The sequence below is a fragment of the Periplaneta americana genome, chromosome 9 (assembly GCF_040183065.1).
Source record: "Periplaneta americana isolate PAMFEO1 chromosome 9, P.americana_PAMFEO1_priV1, whole genome shotgun sequence".
NCBI classification, from domain to species: domain Eukaryota; kingdom Metazoa; phylum Arthropoda; class Insecta; order Blattodea; family Blattidae; genus Periplaneta; species Periplaneta americana.
This window is the reverse complement of record NC_091125.1, coordinates 135,123,086-135,142,977: the sequence shown is the minus strand read 5'-3', so window position 1 is coordinate 135,142,977 and position 19,892 is coordinate 135,123,086. Positions and strand designations below refer to the sequence as shown.

Sequence of the window (19,892 nt, the reverse complement as noted above, 5' to 3'; positions counted from 1 at the left end):
TGTGTCTCCTCCTAGACGTGTTATAGTCTGGTTGAATGCAAAATTGTTAGTTGGCAGCGGTAGATAGCTTGCTGCATGACTAGTAGGTTTCTATTTCCCGCCCATGCGCTGATTCAGAGGAGGATCTCCTCCCTATCCGTTCATTTACTTGCTTTAAAAGTCTGCTTCTTTCTCTGGCCGCTAGTGCGCTGTTGTCTATGTGTGTTAACTGCAGTAAAGGAGGAATGGATTGACTTTCCTCCACACAAACAATTTCGCATCTTTCTCACAGTTTTCTAGCAGCACATGAGCGCGCGTCGTTTAAAACTCGATCAACCGAGATTTTCTTATAGCTGAGAACTTAAAAATTATAGAATCTTCCTCGAATTTCAAGGCACATATTTGATTTGGTATTTACTTTCAAAAGAAAATGTGAGGAGGACGTTCCTCCCTTCCCTCCCCCGAGGAACCGCCACTGACTCTTACTCAGAATAGGTGGTCAAGTCATAAACTATAACAGTACTGTTCCATTGTTACAAGTGTGGAGGAATGGCATACAAAAGGAAAATGTTGCGATTAATTTCTAAAATATGAAATTTAAGAGAAATTGCTTCGCTCTCACTCACAACATCTGGTCAAGTCATAAACTATAACAGCACTGATGCAATGTTACAAGTGTGCTACAAGTAACCCACACGAGCACTGAAATGTTAACACTCACAGAGAGGCACAGAACTGAATTAACAATGTTGGATTCCGATATAAGGGAATGAAGCTTAATGAACCTATTGAGACTGAAGTACTCAGGACTAACTAAATCCGCCTCTGCTTCTGTTTTGTTATACTAACCTGAATATGAAATAATGGTTTGCTTACATAGATAGAAACCTGCATCATTCTGTATCACAAACACGTGATAGTAAACATTTGTACCAGTAACGATATAAGTTGTGTTACATAATTAATTTAATTTGATCTTTAGTTTATCAAAGTAAACAAAATCATTGTACATCTTGATTACACAACTTTTAACACTATCACTTCGGAATATGTATGATAAGACTTTCTCGTGTTAAATTTTAACGTGCCTTGTTTACATGTTTCGACCTATTTATGGGTCATCTTCAGAACTGGTCGTTGTTGGTCTTGGCGCCTCTTGTTGTTTCCTGTGAGGGTGCGTTCGTAGTGTAGAGTCAAAGAGTGTATGTGTTTTGAAATTGAGTTGCGTGTTGAGAATATCGTTGGGGTGTGTTTTCTTGTGTCTGCATATTTCATATTGTTCTATTGTAAGACAAAACATAACCACAAAAAACAGAAGAATACAACACAAACACAAGGACACAAAAAATACATCACACTAACATACGAAAACAAAAACACATAAAATTGCAACCTCATTCAAGAAATTAAATTACCATATCGCATACAGAACAAATAGCACTCTACAAAAACATCTCAACACACAAACAACACAAACAAACAAATACAACCACACAGGCGTATACAAGCTCAAATGTAACACCTGTAACAACTTCTACATAGGACAGACAGGCAGATCATTTCAAACACGTTACAAACAATACATCACAGCCATAACAAAATTACGAAACACCTCCACATATGCAGAACACATCACAAATGCCAATCACACCTACAGAGACATCAACACAGACACGGAAATACTGCACATCCAACCAAAAAGCCTGAAACTCAACACACTAGAACAATATGAAATATACAGACACACGAAAACACACCCCAACGATATTCTCAACACACAACTCAATTTCAAAACACATACACTCTTCGACTCTACACTTCGAACACACCCACACAGGAAACAAGAGGCGCCAAGACCAACAACGACCAGTTCCGAAGATGATCGAAAATAGGTCGAAACATGTTAACAAGATACGTCAAAATTTAACACAAGAAAGCCATATCATACATATTCCGAAAATCATTGTATTTGTTTCTTCGGTTGTATGCTGATTGGTTTAATTTGTTGCAATACATGTGAAATGATGTGCATGTTTATTATATGAAATTTGTTTTTCTTACATCCTATCTAATATCTTAACATAAAATCACATTTTGAGTCACAGGTTTAGTCCAAGATATTGCACTAACTGAACGAGAAAGAGCAAAATTTCTTGAAAAATGCTTTACTTTAAACGAAAATGAGGAAAATTAAGTTTTTTTAAGTAAAGCTTATAATTTTACATTTTGTTTACACATGTAAGAATATGCATCCCATGCTGTACCTGCCTGGTCTAAGGCATCATGTCTTGAACTGGTGTTATTAAATGAGTGCTGGTACAAGTCTTCGTGGAGGAAGAAATTTTTCATGAAATTTCGGCCAGTGCTTAGGACCGATGCCTACCTAGCATCATGATGAATTTGAAGAGCTTCAGTGAATACCTATATCCGGTTTTTGCAAACCAGCTGTAATGACTACAGGTATCATCATCAGTGGCATAGCATGAAATTTTGAGCAGGGGAAGCTAACTCAAGTTGTCTTTCACGCAATATGAGAAAACGTATTACAAAAATATAGTCTTAAAGTAAATAGTAGTCAATATCAAGTCAGCAGTCGAAGATTGGTTGGAACTTCATAACACCAATAAGGCATGACTTCAAATGGTACATAGTAAAATATGATTTCACGATTTACACATATCTCTAACAAATAGACACGTATACGTATAACATTAGCTCACTCCCTGTCATAGTTAGAGGAATCACAATATTAATGGTCAATAGATACAGTACTTAAGTATGTGTCTGTCTCTTGAGTGTGTCCTTCAGTAACAGCAGTGACTTTATTTGTTTTTTAGATCACACTTTTGTTCGTAAGTCAGTCTTGATAATAGAATTGTCCTAAAAAATTCAAGTAAATTAGTGGCAGGAACTGTTATTTCACTCATTATTTATTATATCAGCCACAATGCACACTAACACTTCAACTGAACGCAACTGACGAAAAGGGATAACTCGGAAACTACTTATTTTCAATGTCAAAGCTAGCTTCTTGCTAGCCTTGCGACCAGGGTAGTTTAGTTAGAAAGGTATGGAAAATCTGCAGAGTGGGTTATACAGACGAATGAGTGTAAGAAACCAGTCTGCTTGGAAGCTGGTGTGTGCAGGCTTCTTGTTTACTGTTGCATCACAAATCATCCTGAGCTGCTGCATCACAATATTTAATGTGTAAATATAAATTCTGTTAAAATTAATAAATAATTTTGTCCATAAACTGCAGGTTTATTATGAAATTATTATTAACTGGGGAAGCTGAGCTTTTTAGCTTACATTGACGCTACGCCACTGATCATCATGCAAACCGCACATTACTCCAATACTGATTGGATGGTCGTCCACCTCTGCTAAGGCATGTGGATGTGAGGCCAGCAGTCAGCTTGTAGGCCTTGGAATGTCACGCAGTGGTTTTCTTTTGTAGGGATATGGTCATGGTCCCCCCCCCCCATCCCCCAGACGGTAATGACTAATCAGTTTTGACTTTAATAATCAATGTACTTTTTCTATAGAGTTCTGAAAGTAGGAAAAAGATCCGTCTTATATTAATTTGTTCTTATCTAAAATATATACTGGTATTGTGTTGTAATATCTGAAGAAATGACAAAGACAAACTATACAGGGTAGAAGTGAAATAACCCTACAGATTTAAGAGTGAATAGCTCATGTTGTATGTAACAAAAAAGTGTAATACCATATTGGTGGAAAGTTCATAATTTTCCGAGAAAAATATGTTTTTCTCTCAAATGTTTAACACCCTCTTATTCGATAACTATTGCGAGTAGGATCGTGATTTTTGTCCACATCGATAGAAAATCTAATAAAGAATAATTTATCCCTCTGGCGTATTTCAATGGCATGGATGGTTTTCGTGTAAATTTAATTTAAAAACCACTACAGTAATTTGAAACCACTGACTGATGCGACCAGCTTGCAACATTGTAGCCAGAAAGGGAGATGGGAAGTAATTCACTAAGGCAGACGGACCTGAGATCATTGACCTCTTATATCTGTATTACGAGAAGAAAGAGTAGTGATGTTGCCAGACTGCTGAAATTTCAAACTTAATTTTCTAATTAACTGTGCATTTAATCACAAAACGTAATATAGATTTTCTATTCATTTAAATATACCCAATCGTCCTATTCAATCTGCAGGATTATTTCACTTCCTTCATGTATATATAACCGGAATACGAAAAAAAATGTAAGAGGAAGATAAAACAAAAACTCAACAAACACAAAAACACACAAAACACAACACAAACACAAGAACACAAGAAATACATCACACTAACATACGAAAACAAAAACACACACAAGATCGCATCCTCATTCAGAAAACAGAAATACAACATAGTATACAGAACAGAAAACACACTACAAAGACATCTCAACACACAAACAACACAAACAAATAAATACAACCACACAGGCGTATACAAACTCACATACGATAGTTGTGACAGTTTCTACATTGGACAGACAGGCAGATCATTCCAAACTCGATACAAAGAACACATTAAAGTAATAACCAGAGGACACAATACATCTACATATGCCGAACACATAACTAATGCTAACCACACATACAATAACATAAATACAGACATGGAAATCCTGCACATACAACCCAAAAACCAAAAACTCAATACACTAGAACAGTATGAAATATACAGACACAATAAACCACACCCTAATCAAATTCTCGACACACAGATCAATTTCATAATACACACATTATTTGATACAACTCTCCATCACACGAACGCACCCACACAACAGGCAGCGAAGTCGAGATAGCACCGAGATCTAGTAGGCTCTGAGGATGGTGTCAACACCGAAATAGCTGTAAGGCACACATGCTTACATAATTAACACGAGTAAGATCGCCATTTAATCAATTATTTAGAAATTAAAACTTAAACCAAAATGGTAAAGAATCTAGATTTCCAATTATCTAAAACTTATTACTGTATATGAACTTAAATTGGTGTAATCTTCATTTATAATTTCAAACAATATTAGTTTGAAGTTACATTGACATAAATATTTGTTACGTTTATAAAATATCAAGATGTCTCACTCAGAATTTCACAAAATTAGTTTTTTTATATTTATTTGGCAGTAAGTTACCAGTAAAGAGCACCATTTCGAAGTTTTATAGCCACTTCAATTGATTCCTTAAAAGTGAATAAAAATTACACAACTACACTGTTCTGAATAAGAAGGATAATTTAACATGTGATCAAACAATAATGCTGGCTAAAACATTAATTCTGCTAAAGTAGCTGTAATGTCAGGAAGCTTATAAAATAACAGTGAACGATAGTCACAGCTTTAAAGTTAACACAAAATTATCCAGATTCACTTAAGGGGAGAGGATGGTATTTTTAAAACTTTTTTCCTATTTGGTGTAAAATATTAATTTTTTGTATGTAGAGAGCTCATAGCTGTAGCAACTCAACCAAATATAAATATTTTGAAAAAAATTATTTGGGGCCCAAATTTGAAAAAAATATACCCAATGCAGGATTTTACTAAAACCGATATATCTAAGCCATTTTTAAATATAGATTCAAACAATTCTTTGCAATGTACTTGCAAAAGCATGCTCTACAATCTGTCTGTAACATAATTTTGATATTAGTCCCTACGTTTGTAAAATAAACAATTAAAATTTAATAACACTTTTTTTATTTCCTTTTTCGCAAACAAACGGGCATATTTTAAAAATGAAATTTATTAATAAAATTCTGTTACACAGAAAAGATTCCTAATAGTCTAAAGAATGTGTGTTCTAAATTTCATGCATGTGTCTTTAAGTTCAGAAATTATATCCATTTTTATCTGGCAATGTAGCAAAAAAATGAAGTTACCGGAAACAACGATAAAGGGGCCGTGTGATTTAAAAGTCCATAGTGCAGGAAGTTTAAAAATGGCTTCTCAACATCTGATAAGGGCACAAATACCAATAAAATGTTATGCAATGCATTCCACACATATCAAACAGTATTTTAAATAATTTTTTTTTTATTTAATTTACCGGAAACAACAATGAAAGGAGACGTGTGATTTAAAAATCCATAGCGAAGGAAGTTTAAAAATGGCGTCTCAACATCCGCTAAAGGCACAAATACCCACAAAATGTTATGCAATGCATTCTACACATATCACAAGAGTATTCTAAAGAATTTTTTTTTAATTTACTCATTTTTCACCAAAAAATATCGTCCTCTCCCCTTAAACACTGAGAGTAAAGGATGCTTTTACATGCTTCACTGGAGAGTCTCCCATTAGATGTAGTTGATTCGTTTGCTGGCAGAATGTACCTGTGTTATTACTTAATTTTAGTATATTATATTTTGTTAATACTGTATAAAAACTGAGACTGTTGGTTGCATAAGTTCTTTTGTTTTTAGTGCCTTCTGTAACACTATCCCTTGCTTACTGATATGCAACAAAATCTTCTTGCCTATTTCAAACAATTGTATTGTTAGGAATTTTGTTGAAATAAAGGGTGCGGCAAAACATCCTCCCTAATTTAAAGTTTAAATAAAAACAGATGGATCAAAATAAGGAAACTTGATTAATATGAATGGTATCTTAACAGTGGGAATTTTTCATTTTTTTTTTTTTAATAATGTGTCTCTCAAGTAATGTCCTTCACTATCGATGCATTGTTGAATGCGACTTCGGAAATTCTGAATCACTCTAACTAGCATTTCTTGAGGAATAAGACCAATTTCTTCCTGCATTGCATTTCTCAGGTCTGGCAAAGTCCTCGGCCGATGTTTGAACACCTTAGCCTTAAGTTGTCCCCGTAGAAAAAAATTGCAGGGTGCAAGGTCAGGTGATCGTGCTGGCCAGGGGACGTCGCCACGTGAAGAAATTAAGCGTCCGGGAAACATCTGAGCAGCGACAACGGAATTACCACTTACCAGAAACGATACCACAGTGTAAACACGTTCTTCACCCGTCCACGGCATAGTTGGAATTCGTTACAGATTACAATTTGCACTAATTGAATGTCAATTCCGTGTATTCAATGTCCTATTCAATTCTTGTTGTTTCGCGCATGTCATTTGATATTGCTATGGCAACGCATGTAAACCTAAATTTCCCACTGTTTAGATACAGTTCATATTAATACAGTTTCCTTATTTTGATCCATCTGTTCTTTATTTAAATTTTTAATTAGGGAGGATGTTTTGCCGCAGCCTTTATAATTGATAAAGCAGTCTGTAAAAGATGTTTAAAAAATCTTAAAATTCGAGGTTTTGAATATTTGCTGTGATTTCCAAATGCAGTCCTCCCTCTGCTTAAATTATAGTATACAGGAAATTAAAAGTGTGATACTTTATCAGCATATAATATTTTTGTTTGAGACATTATAATATAATGTATATTTAAGATTAAATTTCAAGCAAATGTTATCTACAGGCTATTTATAACGTCTTTATGCTAGTGGCACACTTCTAGCAAAAATATACATATATCTAAATAATTTTATGCTGTCCCTGTAAAAGACATCCAATTGATTTATGTGAGTCTTATCAGTAAATTTACAGTTGTATTTAATATGAAAATATGGTTCAAATGGATGGTCTTGCATAGTACTTCTGTTACAAAGTTTATTGCACTTTTGTTCTGCTTTAATTATCTATTTCAGTGACCACTTTAATCTTTTTCTGGCTTGAAAGTTTTAGGTACATATACAAAATTTTAACCTTCGATTCTAAATTGGGCCTCATTGGACTGGAAAGCATATTTTAGCTTCTTTCATCCATCTTGGGTGCCAGAAGCTTCGATCCATATTTTTACACGGTCCTTGCTTCTGTTCTTATATGAACTTAATTCAGAATAAATCAAGGAAGCAATAAATGTCACTACTATTGCTGTTAATTAAGTGTTCTTATAATGTAATGTGTTAATATTTTAATTATGTTTTGTATTAAAACAAAACCTGAACTATAAAATTAAGTACAGTTGTCAGAGAAAGTATGCATGTGCAAAGTTCATTCTGTGTATGAGGAAAAGACTGGATTACTAGGTATCAACCAGAAGCTGTCATTTTTTCTTGTGTGAATTTGTTTTTTTTTTTTTTTTAAGAAATTTCACTTGTAACTTTTAGATGATTACATTTACATGGATGGACAAAAAAATTGCCCTATTATTTTAGTTCTGACTAGAAACTTGTACGATTTTATGTCCTGATCACATGCCAGTTTACTTACAGCTAACTTTGTAAGTGTAATTAAACAAGTGAGTAAATATTTTATTATAGATATATTTCAATGAATTATTTATACACTAGTCAAATGTATTTAAGGTATTTTCTTTTAATTATAACATGCTTGCACAAACTATTTCATGAAGCGTTTTAAGAAGAAAAGTTATTACACTAACTCGAAGATAAAAATTATTAAGTTATGACATACTAGGCAAATGAAATCACGTGCAATTTACTCGCTGTTCAGTAATTGAATTCACTGGTAAATTGCAAGTAATGTTATCTGGTATAATATATGTTTTTATTGGAAATGAATTGCTTGGACTTAGTGGATTTGTGAAAGGTTATCTATCATATTAGCATCACAGTGTTAATTGTTGTGGCTCCAAGATTAAAGTGTTAGGAGCCCATGCTTCAGTTATGTGAAACACGAGGAGTGATGCTATGTGTAGTTGAAGAGAGCACAACCACTGACAAAAAGAAGAACACCAGGAATTGTTGCATTCACTACTGATTCTTGTTCTGTTTGCTGTTCCTTGCTCCCGCATCATACTGCACTGTGACACTGGAGCATGCCCTAGCTACTTGTTGTTGTGCCCGTTCCCCGGGGTCTCCATTACTAATAACGTGTTGCATTGGGTCGACAGCCCAGTGCCGTTCCAGCGCGCGGTGTCATGGCGGCCACAGTCGGAGGCGACGCCTCAACCGCTCGGCAGCGTCCGGAGAACGCACTCGACGCTCTGTTAGACGAGCTGCAGACATTCGCCCGCCCGCCCTCGCGTGCCGGGGGCGGCGGTCACAACCCTCCCATGGCAGACATCGGGCGCAAGGGAAGTATCGACTCTGCACACCCGCACGCCCCCTCTCTCCCTTCCTCGACCGGCACGTCGTCCCTGCGACGTTTGCACTCATACCCTTCCAGCTCGGACGGGGGCGGTAATTCTCCACCCACAGTGGCACTGTCCCGCTTGCAGGTGTCAGGCAGCACTGGGGCAGATGCACCCAAGTCACCCGCCACGTCCCCAAAGCCTCCGGTACCAGAGCGCAACTCGGAGCTACTGTCGCACCTTGCGGGGCGCCGCGTTCCCCCGCCTCCTCCTCCCCGCACCAGCTCGCGATCGCCCCTGGCCTCCCCGACAAGTCCCTCTCTACCTCCTAGGGGACAGCACCCTCCCAGCCAGCCTCAGATGGGCGTCGGCGGTGGCACCCTGCTCAGGAGAGGCGGGCCCGGACGCAGCAGCCTGCGAGAACCTCTCCGTGGTACTGCGGGCATCTCGGTGGCGCCCACCAAGCAGGAGGAGTCGGGCCAACTCCTTGCCCAGCCGGGTTTCAATCCCCTGTCAGCCAGCAACAGCTCCAGCTGCGAGAGCATCAACTCCCAGGAAGGCCTTCAACAGCAGCAAAGCAAGTCTGCTGCTACCGGCACCGCCACCGGCAACAAGGCGCGCCAGGAAATTCTGGAGCAGCGGCACCAGGAACTGCTGCGCAAGCAGAGAGCACTGCAAGAGCAGTATGCCCGCCTCCAACAGCTTCAGAGGGGTGGGGGCGGCGGCCTGGCCGTGGTGCCGCCCCCAGATCTACTCCTCAAAAAGACGGGCAGCGAGAGCAATCTGCTGGCCAAGATGGGGCTCGGCCACGGGCTCTCGGCAGCTGCGCCCATCTCGGGCTCGCTCACGCACCTCGCCGCGGTGGCGGCGTCTGCCAACCAGCAGCCGATTATGGCACAGCAGCAGATGGCGCCGGCCAGCACAGCTGCCTCGACCACGATAACAAGCACGCAGCCAGCCACGTCAGCAACCACCACTACCACCACTACAACCAACAAAATCTACGAGACAGATATCCTGTGACTAAACATCATTTTAATAAGAGGAGTTATTGTAATAATATTTATAATAGTAGTAAGAGACATTTCGTTCGTAAAGAGAGAGGAAACGACGAATTGGCAGCGGCAGAAGTCGTACCCCAACAGCATTTTAAGTTTAAGAGATTTCATTTCCATGCCAACAGGACTCTCCCAGTGACTTGGTTTTGTAGCGTTTTTATAGACTAATTTTAAACAATTTTAGTGCCAATTCAATTGTTATTAAAAAAAGAAGGAAGTCGACCGGCGTAACCCCTTCATTGGCAAATTTTATACGCACTTTTTTAACTACCTTGTGTGAAAAGAAAGGATTTTTTAATGGAAAATGATGCTTTTCGCATTCAAGTCTTCATACTGCTTTAAATGAGAGTAAATAAACGAATTGGGAGGCCGTGCTGACAGCTGCTGCCATCTCTTGACTACTACTTGAAAATCACCCAGAATGGTTTTGGGATGTATTGGTGACAAGATATCACCCCACTATCCTGATACTATTCCCTCTGCTGCCATAGAAGGGGTTAAGGTTTGGTTGGACGATCGACAGTATGAATTATAGCCCATTTAAAGGGCAGCATTTTCATGGCTGAAAATAAAGTGGCGCCTGTGGCCACTGTATTTTCAAAATGGCGTTCTTATTATTTCGAACTTAAAGAAGAGTTAAGTCTGATTACCATTAACGCATAAAGCAAGTGAGCTGCCTAAAAAAAAAGGGGATTACGTAAAGTACTTATGATTAGGTAGAATGTGAAAGTAAAGAAATTTCAAAATGAAAAAACAAAGCTAGAAACAAACCCCTCTCCTCAAAAGGGCAGTCCTGTACTGTTGGCAAGTAGATATTTTCATGAATAGTAAAGGCTTTGGATAAATGAATATGTGACTTAACTGTGGTAAGCTTAGCGACGCAATATTTCCTTGTTAATGTACGGTTTTGCTGCAAGTATTATGGTTTGGAAGTCAGCCGAATACAGTATGGTTGCAGTAATTTTGAATTAGTTTAGAAACCAAAAGAAAAAAAGAAATGAAGGAATGTTGTTGAGGGAGGATTTTTAGTTAATGTACTGCCTCTATGCTACGTATTTTTTGTGTATGAGTAACATTATAAACTAGGAAAAAATACTTTTCAATTATTTTTTCTATCCTCGCTTAAGGACGCTCTTGAATTTGGCTGTAATATGGCTGCTTGAAATAAGACTTTCCTCCCACTTACCTCCTCACCCTACTCCCTTTTTCATAACCCAGCCCTCTTAGATGATTGCTGAGTTAGTACCTGAATAGGCTATACTCTTTCGCCCCATATCGCACCAATTTATCAGCCATAATCGCCCTTCTCGTTTCTGAATCTCTGCACTTAATTTCGTGTTGTTAACTAATGCTAGTTACTATGATACAAAGACCCGGATATCAAACTCTGCAGACTCTCGAATTTGTTGAGTGTTAGTGAAAGCAGAAATGCTTAATATTTACGATACATGAAGGAGCACGTACAAAATTGGAAAGAAATACCGTACAAGATGTGTATCATCACTACTTTGCCCATCACAGGCAAGTGCTCTCATCTTTTCCTCATCTATTAATGTTACATAGTTTTCCTTTAACGTGTTTTTCCTTTGTATAATAATCATATATTTTAAATTATGTGAAATAACTAACTAGAATAATGGAAACGATCCAATACTATTTAATTTAAGTAGAAATACTTTCTAACGTCCTGTTTTCCAAAGCAGGGATATAGTTCGTGTGCAAAAGCACACAATTTCATATCACCTTACAACGTATGGCAGGAATGATCCATGCAGTATTGAATAAACAATTATTTGTGTCTTAAATGTGTACAAATATTTTAAAATATTCCAGTACAATATTCATATTTAAAAAAAGAATCTGCTAATTGCCTTCAACTTTGGTTCATGTTGCAGATGTATTATATACAAATGTTATTTCTCCCCAGACTCAACTCAGAGTCAATTCAATTGTCAATTTACTGTTGGGAGTCGTTAAACATGTTACCATACTGAAACAGATTTGTGTTGAAAATCTTCTGAGCATACCACAATTGGCGGTTAACATGGAATAATTGTGACCTTGATTCGTGTTCTGTGGACTGTAGCATATGTGAGCAGTACAACTGATGAATTTCGGTTTTCTTAATTCATTTTTAGATAAGTTTCTCCTGATCTTTACATTACTTTTATTATTATTTACAGGTGATATTTTTGTGTCACATAATTTTTATTTCATATTATTAAAGCAATGTTTAGTGTTGATGTGAGTTTATTTTAATTTTATGCGTATATAATACTAACTAAATTTCTAAATACCTGAGCACTGTATAAAATTTCTGAAAAAGTTCAAGAAGTAGTTGATTTATCATCAGTTTTTATTAAGAAAGGATGTCTTTTAAATTATAATTCTCTCTCTCACTTATGACGCCATATCTGAACATTCAGGCATAGATGCCAGCTCCACCAACTTTTGTGATTACTTGTTTCATTGTGATTGAATGGATTTGGTCTCGGGGATGATGGTATGATGCAGTAATTCCCCAGGATTGTGAACTGTAGAGAAATGGTGGAATGGTGACCAGGGGAAATGGGAGTACATAGAGGAAACTGTCCTGACACTGCAAATCTAGCTTTCAGGTAAAGCTGCCTGTGAAGCTGATTTGAATAATTTCAAGGGAAAAATTGTTTCGGGGCTGGGCATCGATCCCCGGGACCTTTGGTTAAATGTACCAACGCTCTTACCAACTGAGCTACCCAGGAACTCTACCCGACACTGACCCAATTTCTCTCTTTATATCCACACACCTCAAAGTGAGCTGACAATTGTCAAGCTACCAATAATGAGTGCACACAAACTCTGACTTAAATTGTGGCTTTCTGTTATTATCGCCGCGCTCTCATGGTTAACATTCGGCAGGTCTTTGAGCAGCTTCGTGCATAACATTCAGCAGGTCTTTGAGCGGCCTCATGCATAACATTCGGCAGGTCTTTGAAATTTAATTGCATTATTGTTTTCAATTTCTTATGTCGCCGCTCCAATCACTCGCCTCAATTTCAATATTGCAACCAATAAGCTGCTTCCATTATTAAATGATACCTACTTGTCTAATCCACGTGGACTAAAACCGAGGTTGCAATGTCTTGTGCTAAGGACGAACATTAAGATATGTCATTAAAAATTATTAAAGAGTTATTATTAAGAGTTAAGAATGTCAGCATACTCTTATATGAAATAATAATTATAATTATAATAATAGCCATTTAACAATATAACAAACTAGTGCTTATTCTTATCGAGGAAGTAGATGTGACAACGTGACGCTTAGAGTGAAACCTACAGAGCAACAATCAGTTGGCAAAATTATGTTTTAAAAGCACACCGCACGTTAATGTATGATGCCGACATGTTAATCATGAGAGCGCGGCGATAATAACAAACAGTGATGTGTATTATGCAAATCTAGCTTTCAGGTAAAGCTCCCTGTGAAATTATTCAAATCAGCTTCACAGAGAGCTTTACCTGAAAGCTAGATTTGCATAATACACGTCACAGTTTGTTAACAGAATGCCACAATTTAAGTCAGAGTTTGTGTGCACTCATTGTTGGTTGCTTGACAGTTGTCAGTTGTTTGTGGATATAAAGGGAGAAATTGGGTCAGTGTCGGGTAGAGTTCCTGGGTAGTTCAGTTGCTAAGAGCGTTGGTATGTTTAACCAAAGGTCCCAGGATTGATGTTCGGCCCCGGAACAATTTTTCCTTTGAAATTGTCCTGACACTGTTCTTGTCGATTCCAAATTGTATTTGGGACCTGTCGTGATTTACATTTTGAGAAGCCAATGTTCTACATGTTTGGTCAACAATGAATATGTAATGAATTTCATTAAATTGTATCTTTTCGCTTGTAATAGTACTTCAGTTTTATTTATTCCTGACTTTTGATATTTTATTTGTTTCTGTTAATAAGTTGGTAAATTATTTTATATGCAAGTTTTTCGCGATTTTAGTTATTTTATCTTGATGATTTTTCATTTTTTTCGCAGTAATAAGTTTGATTAATTAATAGGAATTTGATTTGATAATTTTTGTTAAATTTGTGCCAGAGACAGAGATCTAATTTGTATTAGTTGTAAATTTAATATTCATAAATTAATAAACTTGTTAACAAATTATGTGACACATCTTATTTTTTTATTGTACGCCCATTTATATAGGCCTATTATAAATGATATTCGTAGAAATATCGTTATTATGCATAAAAAATTTACGAATGTTTTAAATTACTAACATAAATCTTATAATAAAATTTACAGTTTTCTTATCACATAAATTCTCTCGGTCTCAGAACAGACAAAGGTTGCTAATAAAAGCATAAGGGTTCAGCAAATGTCATTAAGATGTAGTTACTTCTTGGAATACCTCTAATGTGGTTACACTTGATAATGCCCACGTAATTCAGAATGTGGCCAAAATAGGATAGTCAGTATAAATTAAAGCACTTTGTATGGGTCATGAAATTCCACTGAAAAGATATTTGGAGTCATATCAAATAGAAACGGTTGTTTTCTACATAATTTAAGTCAGTCTATGTGTTTTTGTCATCCTAGACTATATTTGGATTTTATTGCGGATTGCCATGTTTCCAGATGTCACCATTTTCGATGTCGTCATTGTTAAGGTTCTTGCAGTTTTTCACTGTATCTATGAGTTTGTTGGCGTTGGCGTCGACATTAACAGTTTCTGGAATATAGTGTTAGTCTACCACAGAATTAATATTCATTAATCCTGACGTGAGAGGCGCCTATCTTCAGCTTGCCACATTTGCTATTGGAGCCATAATTACAATTACAATACACATCCAAAAGATATTAATAATTATCTAAACAAAATACATTTGTGTGGAAGTTGAAAATCTCGTCTAGCTTCAGAACATAGTGGTCCGGAGTTTTTGGGGTTTTACATCTATGACTTGGTGCAAAGCCCAAAAACTTTGTACAACATCAAACAACATAAAAGTTTTAATTAATAGAAAAGTTTAATTCAGTCAATACTTAACAGTGAGAAATACATTAAAATTTATTAAAATTTATGTTATACCAAATAGTAACATTACATATATTTTGACGACAAACGTTTTCACCAATTATATTAGCATCTTCAGGTCGAGTAGAACATGTTAACAAAATGAACACTTGGTCTTGACTAGTTAAAACAACGTTAAAATTATGATATAAATTAAAACAGATGATAAAATTAAGTGATGCAGCCACCAGGTTGTAAGTAGAAACGATGTATTATAAGAAGCATGTATGACGAGGGGGACGGCAAGACCTCTTCTAGTATTGCGGTAACAGTTTCGGAATCAGATTAAAGATGCTACAAATAGAGCAGCCGTGTTGCCGAGTATGGACTCCAGCCAACTCTTTCAACTTCTTGGCTTTATCCTGTCATCCATACTCGGCAACACGGCCGCCCTATTTGTAGCATCTTTAATCTGATTCCAAAACTGTTACCGCAATACTAGAAGAGGTCTTGCCGTCCCCCTCGTCATACATGCTTCTTATAATACATCGTTTCTACTTACAACCTGGTGGCTGCATCACTTAATTTTATCATCTGTTTTAATTTACATCATAATTTTAACGTTGTTTTAATTAGTCAAGACCAAGTGTTCATTTTATTAACATGTTCTACTCGACCTGAAGATGCCAATATAATTGGCGAAAACGTTTGTCGTCAAAATATATGTAATATTACTATTTGATATAACATAAATTTTAATAAATTTTAATGTATTTCTCACTGTTAAGTATTGACTGAATTAAACTTTTCTATTAATTGATATTGTACTTAACGGACCAATATGCCTTTGAAAAAAAAAAGTTTTAAATTATCTTGAAAATTATATTTTGAATAAAGGAAGACAATTATAAAACTTAACGATGTTTGCCAACGTAAAATGCATTGCTAATAAATAAGACAACATTTTAAAAGCAGTGGAATAATGTAGTACCGGTACTTCGACATAATAATCTGTGCTATTTTCAGTAAAAAAAAAAAACCATCTTTGCTCCAAAAACAAATGTGAGAAGGAATGTATTTAGTATATAATAGAATGTAATTCCTATTAAAAAAATGAAGTGTGGTTATCCTGAAGAGCAGAAGATCATAGTGGCAGTTTTCTATGGCAATACAAACCAAACAGCAATGCACCGAAGGTCCTCCCTTTGCATGATTTCAGTTCTTGTTTCAAACAAGCATACTGTTATACCCTGGCTGATGGCCTGTTACATATTTAAATGGACATAACATTTCAGGTGGTTGTAGTGCAATATTGAGGGTGCAGGCAGTTATTTCAGATACTCTCCCTTTCTCGCAAGAAGAATGCTGAGAAGCATACAATATTTTCATTTTTATTGTTATTTTTGAGTCACCGTGCATTTTCCTTGTTGAGTTCCATATCAAAGGTAAATTTTACATTTAAGCACTGTTTGTATGTAACCGTTTCAGGGCGTGTAGTGTTAATTTCTGAAATGTTTTAAATCAGCTGTTAGCTTTGAAACAATCCTTCCTAGCCTACTGTTCCATTGTGCCAATAACGAAATCTTTTATTTCAAAACAGAAGAGGAAATAAAATGACTTTTTTTACCAAAGATGGAAAATTTTCAGTATATAAAGTGAGACTGCATGCAAGAATAGTTGAGAAAAAAAATAATGAAAAATAAAAGGAGCAAAAGCGTTGGAACTTTTCCCTGGCGTCGGTTGGACTAGTGAGTAATAGTCTGCAATATCGATTTATACAGGATTTCATATCTATTTCCATGGGCTTTAGTATGGAAGCAGGTAATTCAAAACTACACACATACACCAAAGTAGAGTATCATTGTTTCTATTGATGTGATTATTTTTTATTTGTCTTCATAATATTTAAGGTGAATAAAGAAACACAAACTTTTATCAATCAATTACAAACAAACAAAAATATTACCTAAAAAGTATATTTGCTCAATATCAAATACCATTACATCAATTCATGTTTATTGTTATAAAAGAATACCATCACTTGACTTGAGTGTATTTGTATGGTTGATGAAATTTTCTCACACACAAACACAAAGTGACACACACATACATATACAAAAAGACACAACTGCAGTGAAAGTTGAAGACAGAATGCTTGAATTCTTCCCTTCTATGACCCACTCCCATTTTCAACACCTCTTCAATTTCCTTGCGTACACTGTTTCAAAAATTTAAACACATTTATTAAGAAGATCATTTGATAGCGAAAAAAATATAGAGAAAGAATCTTTAGATGGTTTGAAACCAAAATGATCGGCATGGGAGACAGCCGCATCAAACCATAGATGGTAGTGACGTTCTTTCTCTTTTCAGACTGTTGTTTCCAGTGCACATGTTGATTTGTTTGGTATTTGTAAAACACTGCAGTTAGGAATAATAAGGCGAGAACCTCCCCCCCCCCCCTCAAAATTATTGCCATACTGATTGTAATTTCCAAAACTTGTGAGTGGGTGGCAGCAAAATGTAAGGTCATTGCCCTGAATTGTGGATTTTATGTCATTTAAAAGGCCTCATCAAGAACAATGTTATTAATGTTATCTTCCTCCACATGTTACTTTACGAACCAAATAGATGTTTGACCGTTACGTTCCTTTTGTTATCATAGTTGAATATCTTTTTGTAATCTCAGACATTTAAGAAGAAACTATTATTAAGTTTTACTGGTAGTAAGAATGTAATATGGAGAAACGGATATTTTATATTATGTGTAGTAAACAACCGGTGAGTTAAAACTTGTGTTAATGAATGATTCATTCTTGGAAGGAATGAATTTCAAAATGGAGCACCAACTTTAATTTTGATAGTATGTTACATATGTCTTTTCTGCTTTGAGTTAACAATACATAGTATGTATTGTGTTCTGTTATATCCAGTTAATTGTAAATGTTTGTAATTAATCAAGTAAAAAAAAAAAAAAGAAATGCCTACTTTCAAATGTGTATTTATTTTATTTCCATACCCTTAATTTAAATTAAATTTGAATTTAGGTTGTAAGTTTGTATGTATTGCACACGAACCAGTTGGTGTTTCTTATTCCTTTGAATATCAAACATTCTTAACCCAACTCCACTTTTCCCTCTAAGTTTTAACCACAGTCTACTATATACAGTCACGAAGCTTGAGTTTTGAGGGTGCTAGAAACAATAGACTGTGACGGTACTATTTTGCATTGCCTGTAATGAGGCGATATTAGCGATCCTAGTGGTGAGCAACTATCTAATGTTTGCATATTTACTACATATTGAGCTTCGCGACTGTATATACTAGACTGTGGTTTTAACGAACTTGTAGAAGTATTCAAAATGTTCACAGCAGTACAGGGGCTTAGCAGCCATAGATGTATTAGAAGCAATGTTTCTCCTTTTATTTTTAAAGGAAAGATTTTTCTATTTGTATAAGGATAAATTTATTATTATTAGTTTTTTTTTTTCTTATATTTCGTTGTTTCGTGTTTACACAAGGTAGGCTAAAGAAACTGGAGATTTTAATTTTACATCTTGATTACACAACTTTTAACACTGTATCACTTCGGAATATGTATGATAAGAACTTTCTTGTGTTAAATTTTAATGTACCTTGTTAACATGTTTCGATCTATTTTCGGTCATCTTCGGAACTGATCGTTGTTGGCCTTGGTGCCTCTTGTTTCCTGTGTGGGTGCGTTCGTAGTGTAGAATCAAAGAGTGTATGTGTTTTGAAATTGAGTTGTGTGTTGAGAATATCGTTGGGGTGTGTTTTCGTGTGTCTGTATATTTCATATTGTTCTAGTGTGTTGAGTTTCTGGCTTTTTGGTTGAATGTGCAGTATTTCCATGTCTGTGTTGATGTCTCTGTAGGTGTGGTTGGCATTTGTGATGTGTTCTGCATATGTGGAGGTGTTTTGTAATTTTGTTATGGCTGTGATGTGTTCTTTGTAACGTGTTTGAAATGATCTGCCTGTCTGTCCTATGTAGAAGTTGTTGCAGGTGTTACATTTGAGTTTGTATACGCCTGTATGGTTGTATTTGTTTGTTTGTGTTGTTTGTTGTTTGTGTGTTGAGACAACAACACACATACACAAAACATCTAACTACCCCACACAACACAAACAAGCTGCATTCCGAACAATGGTACACAGACTACTCAACATACCAATGAACCAACAGGATTACAACGAAGAACTAAACACAATCAAATACATAGCACAAGAAAACGGATACAACCCTAACCTAATAGACAACATAATACGTAAGACAAAACAAAACCACAAAATACAAAAGAATACAACATAAACACAAGAACACAAAAAATACATCACACTAACATACGAAAACAAAAATCACACATAAAATTGCAACCTCATTCAAGAAATTGAACTACAACATCGCATACAGAACAAATAACACTCTACAAAAACATCTCAAAACACAAACAAATACAACCACACAGGCGTATACAAACTCAAATGTAACACCTGCAACAACTTCTACATAGGACAGACAGGCAGATCATTTCAAACACGTTACAAAGAACACATCACAGCCATAACAAAATTACGAAACATCTCCACATATGCAGAACACATCACAAATGCCAACCACACCTACAGAGACATCAACACAGACATGGAAATACTGCACATTCAACCAAAAAGCCAGAAACTCAACACACTAGAACAATATGAAATATACAGACACACGAAAACACACCCCAACGATATTCTCAA

The 19,892-nt window shown here is 36.1% G+C and overlaps 1 protein-coding gene across 21 annotated transcripts in view; it reads left to right on the top strand.

The window, feature by feature from the left end:
- Positions 1-18,115, top strand: part of LOC138706539 (coiled-coil domain-containing protein AGAP005037) — a 1,408,895-nt gene extending 1,390,780 nt beyond the window's left edge. For all 21 annotated transcript variants that reach the window (XM_069835948.1, XM_069835949.1, XM_069835942.1 and 18 more), the window contains one exon: positions 8,892-18,115. In XM_069835948.1, coding sequence (XP_069692049.1) covers positions 8,892-10,094 — 1,203 coding nt within the window. In that variant the 3' untranslated portion in view covers positions 10,095-18,115. The remainder of the gene's footprint in view (positions 1-8,891) is intronic.
- The last annotated feature ends 1,777 nt before the right edge of the window (positions 18,116-19,892 follow it).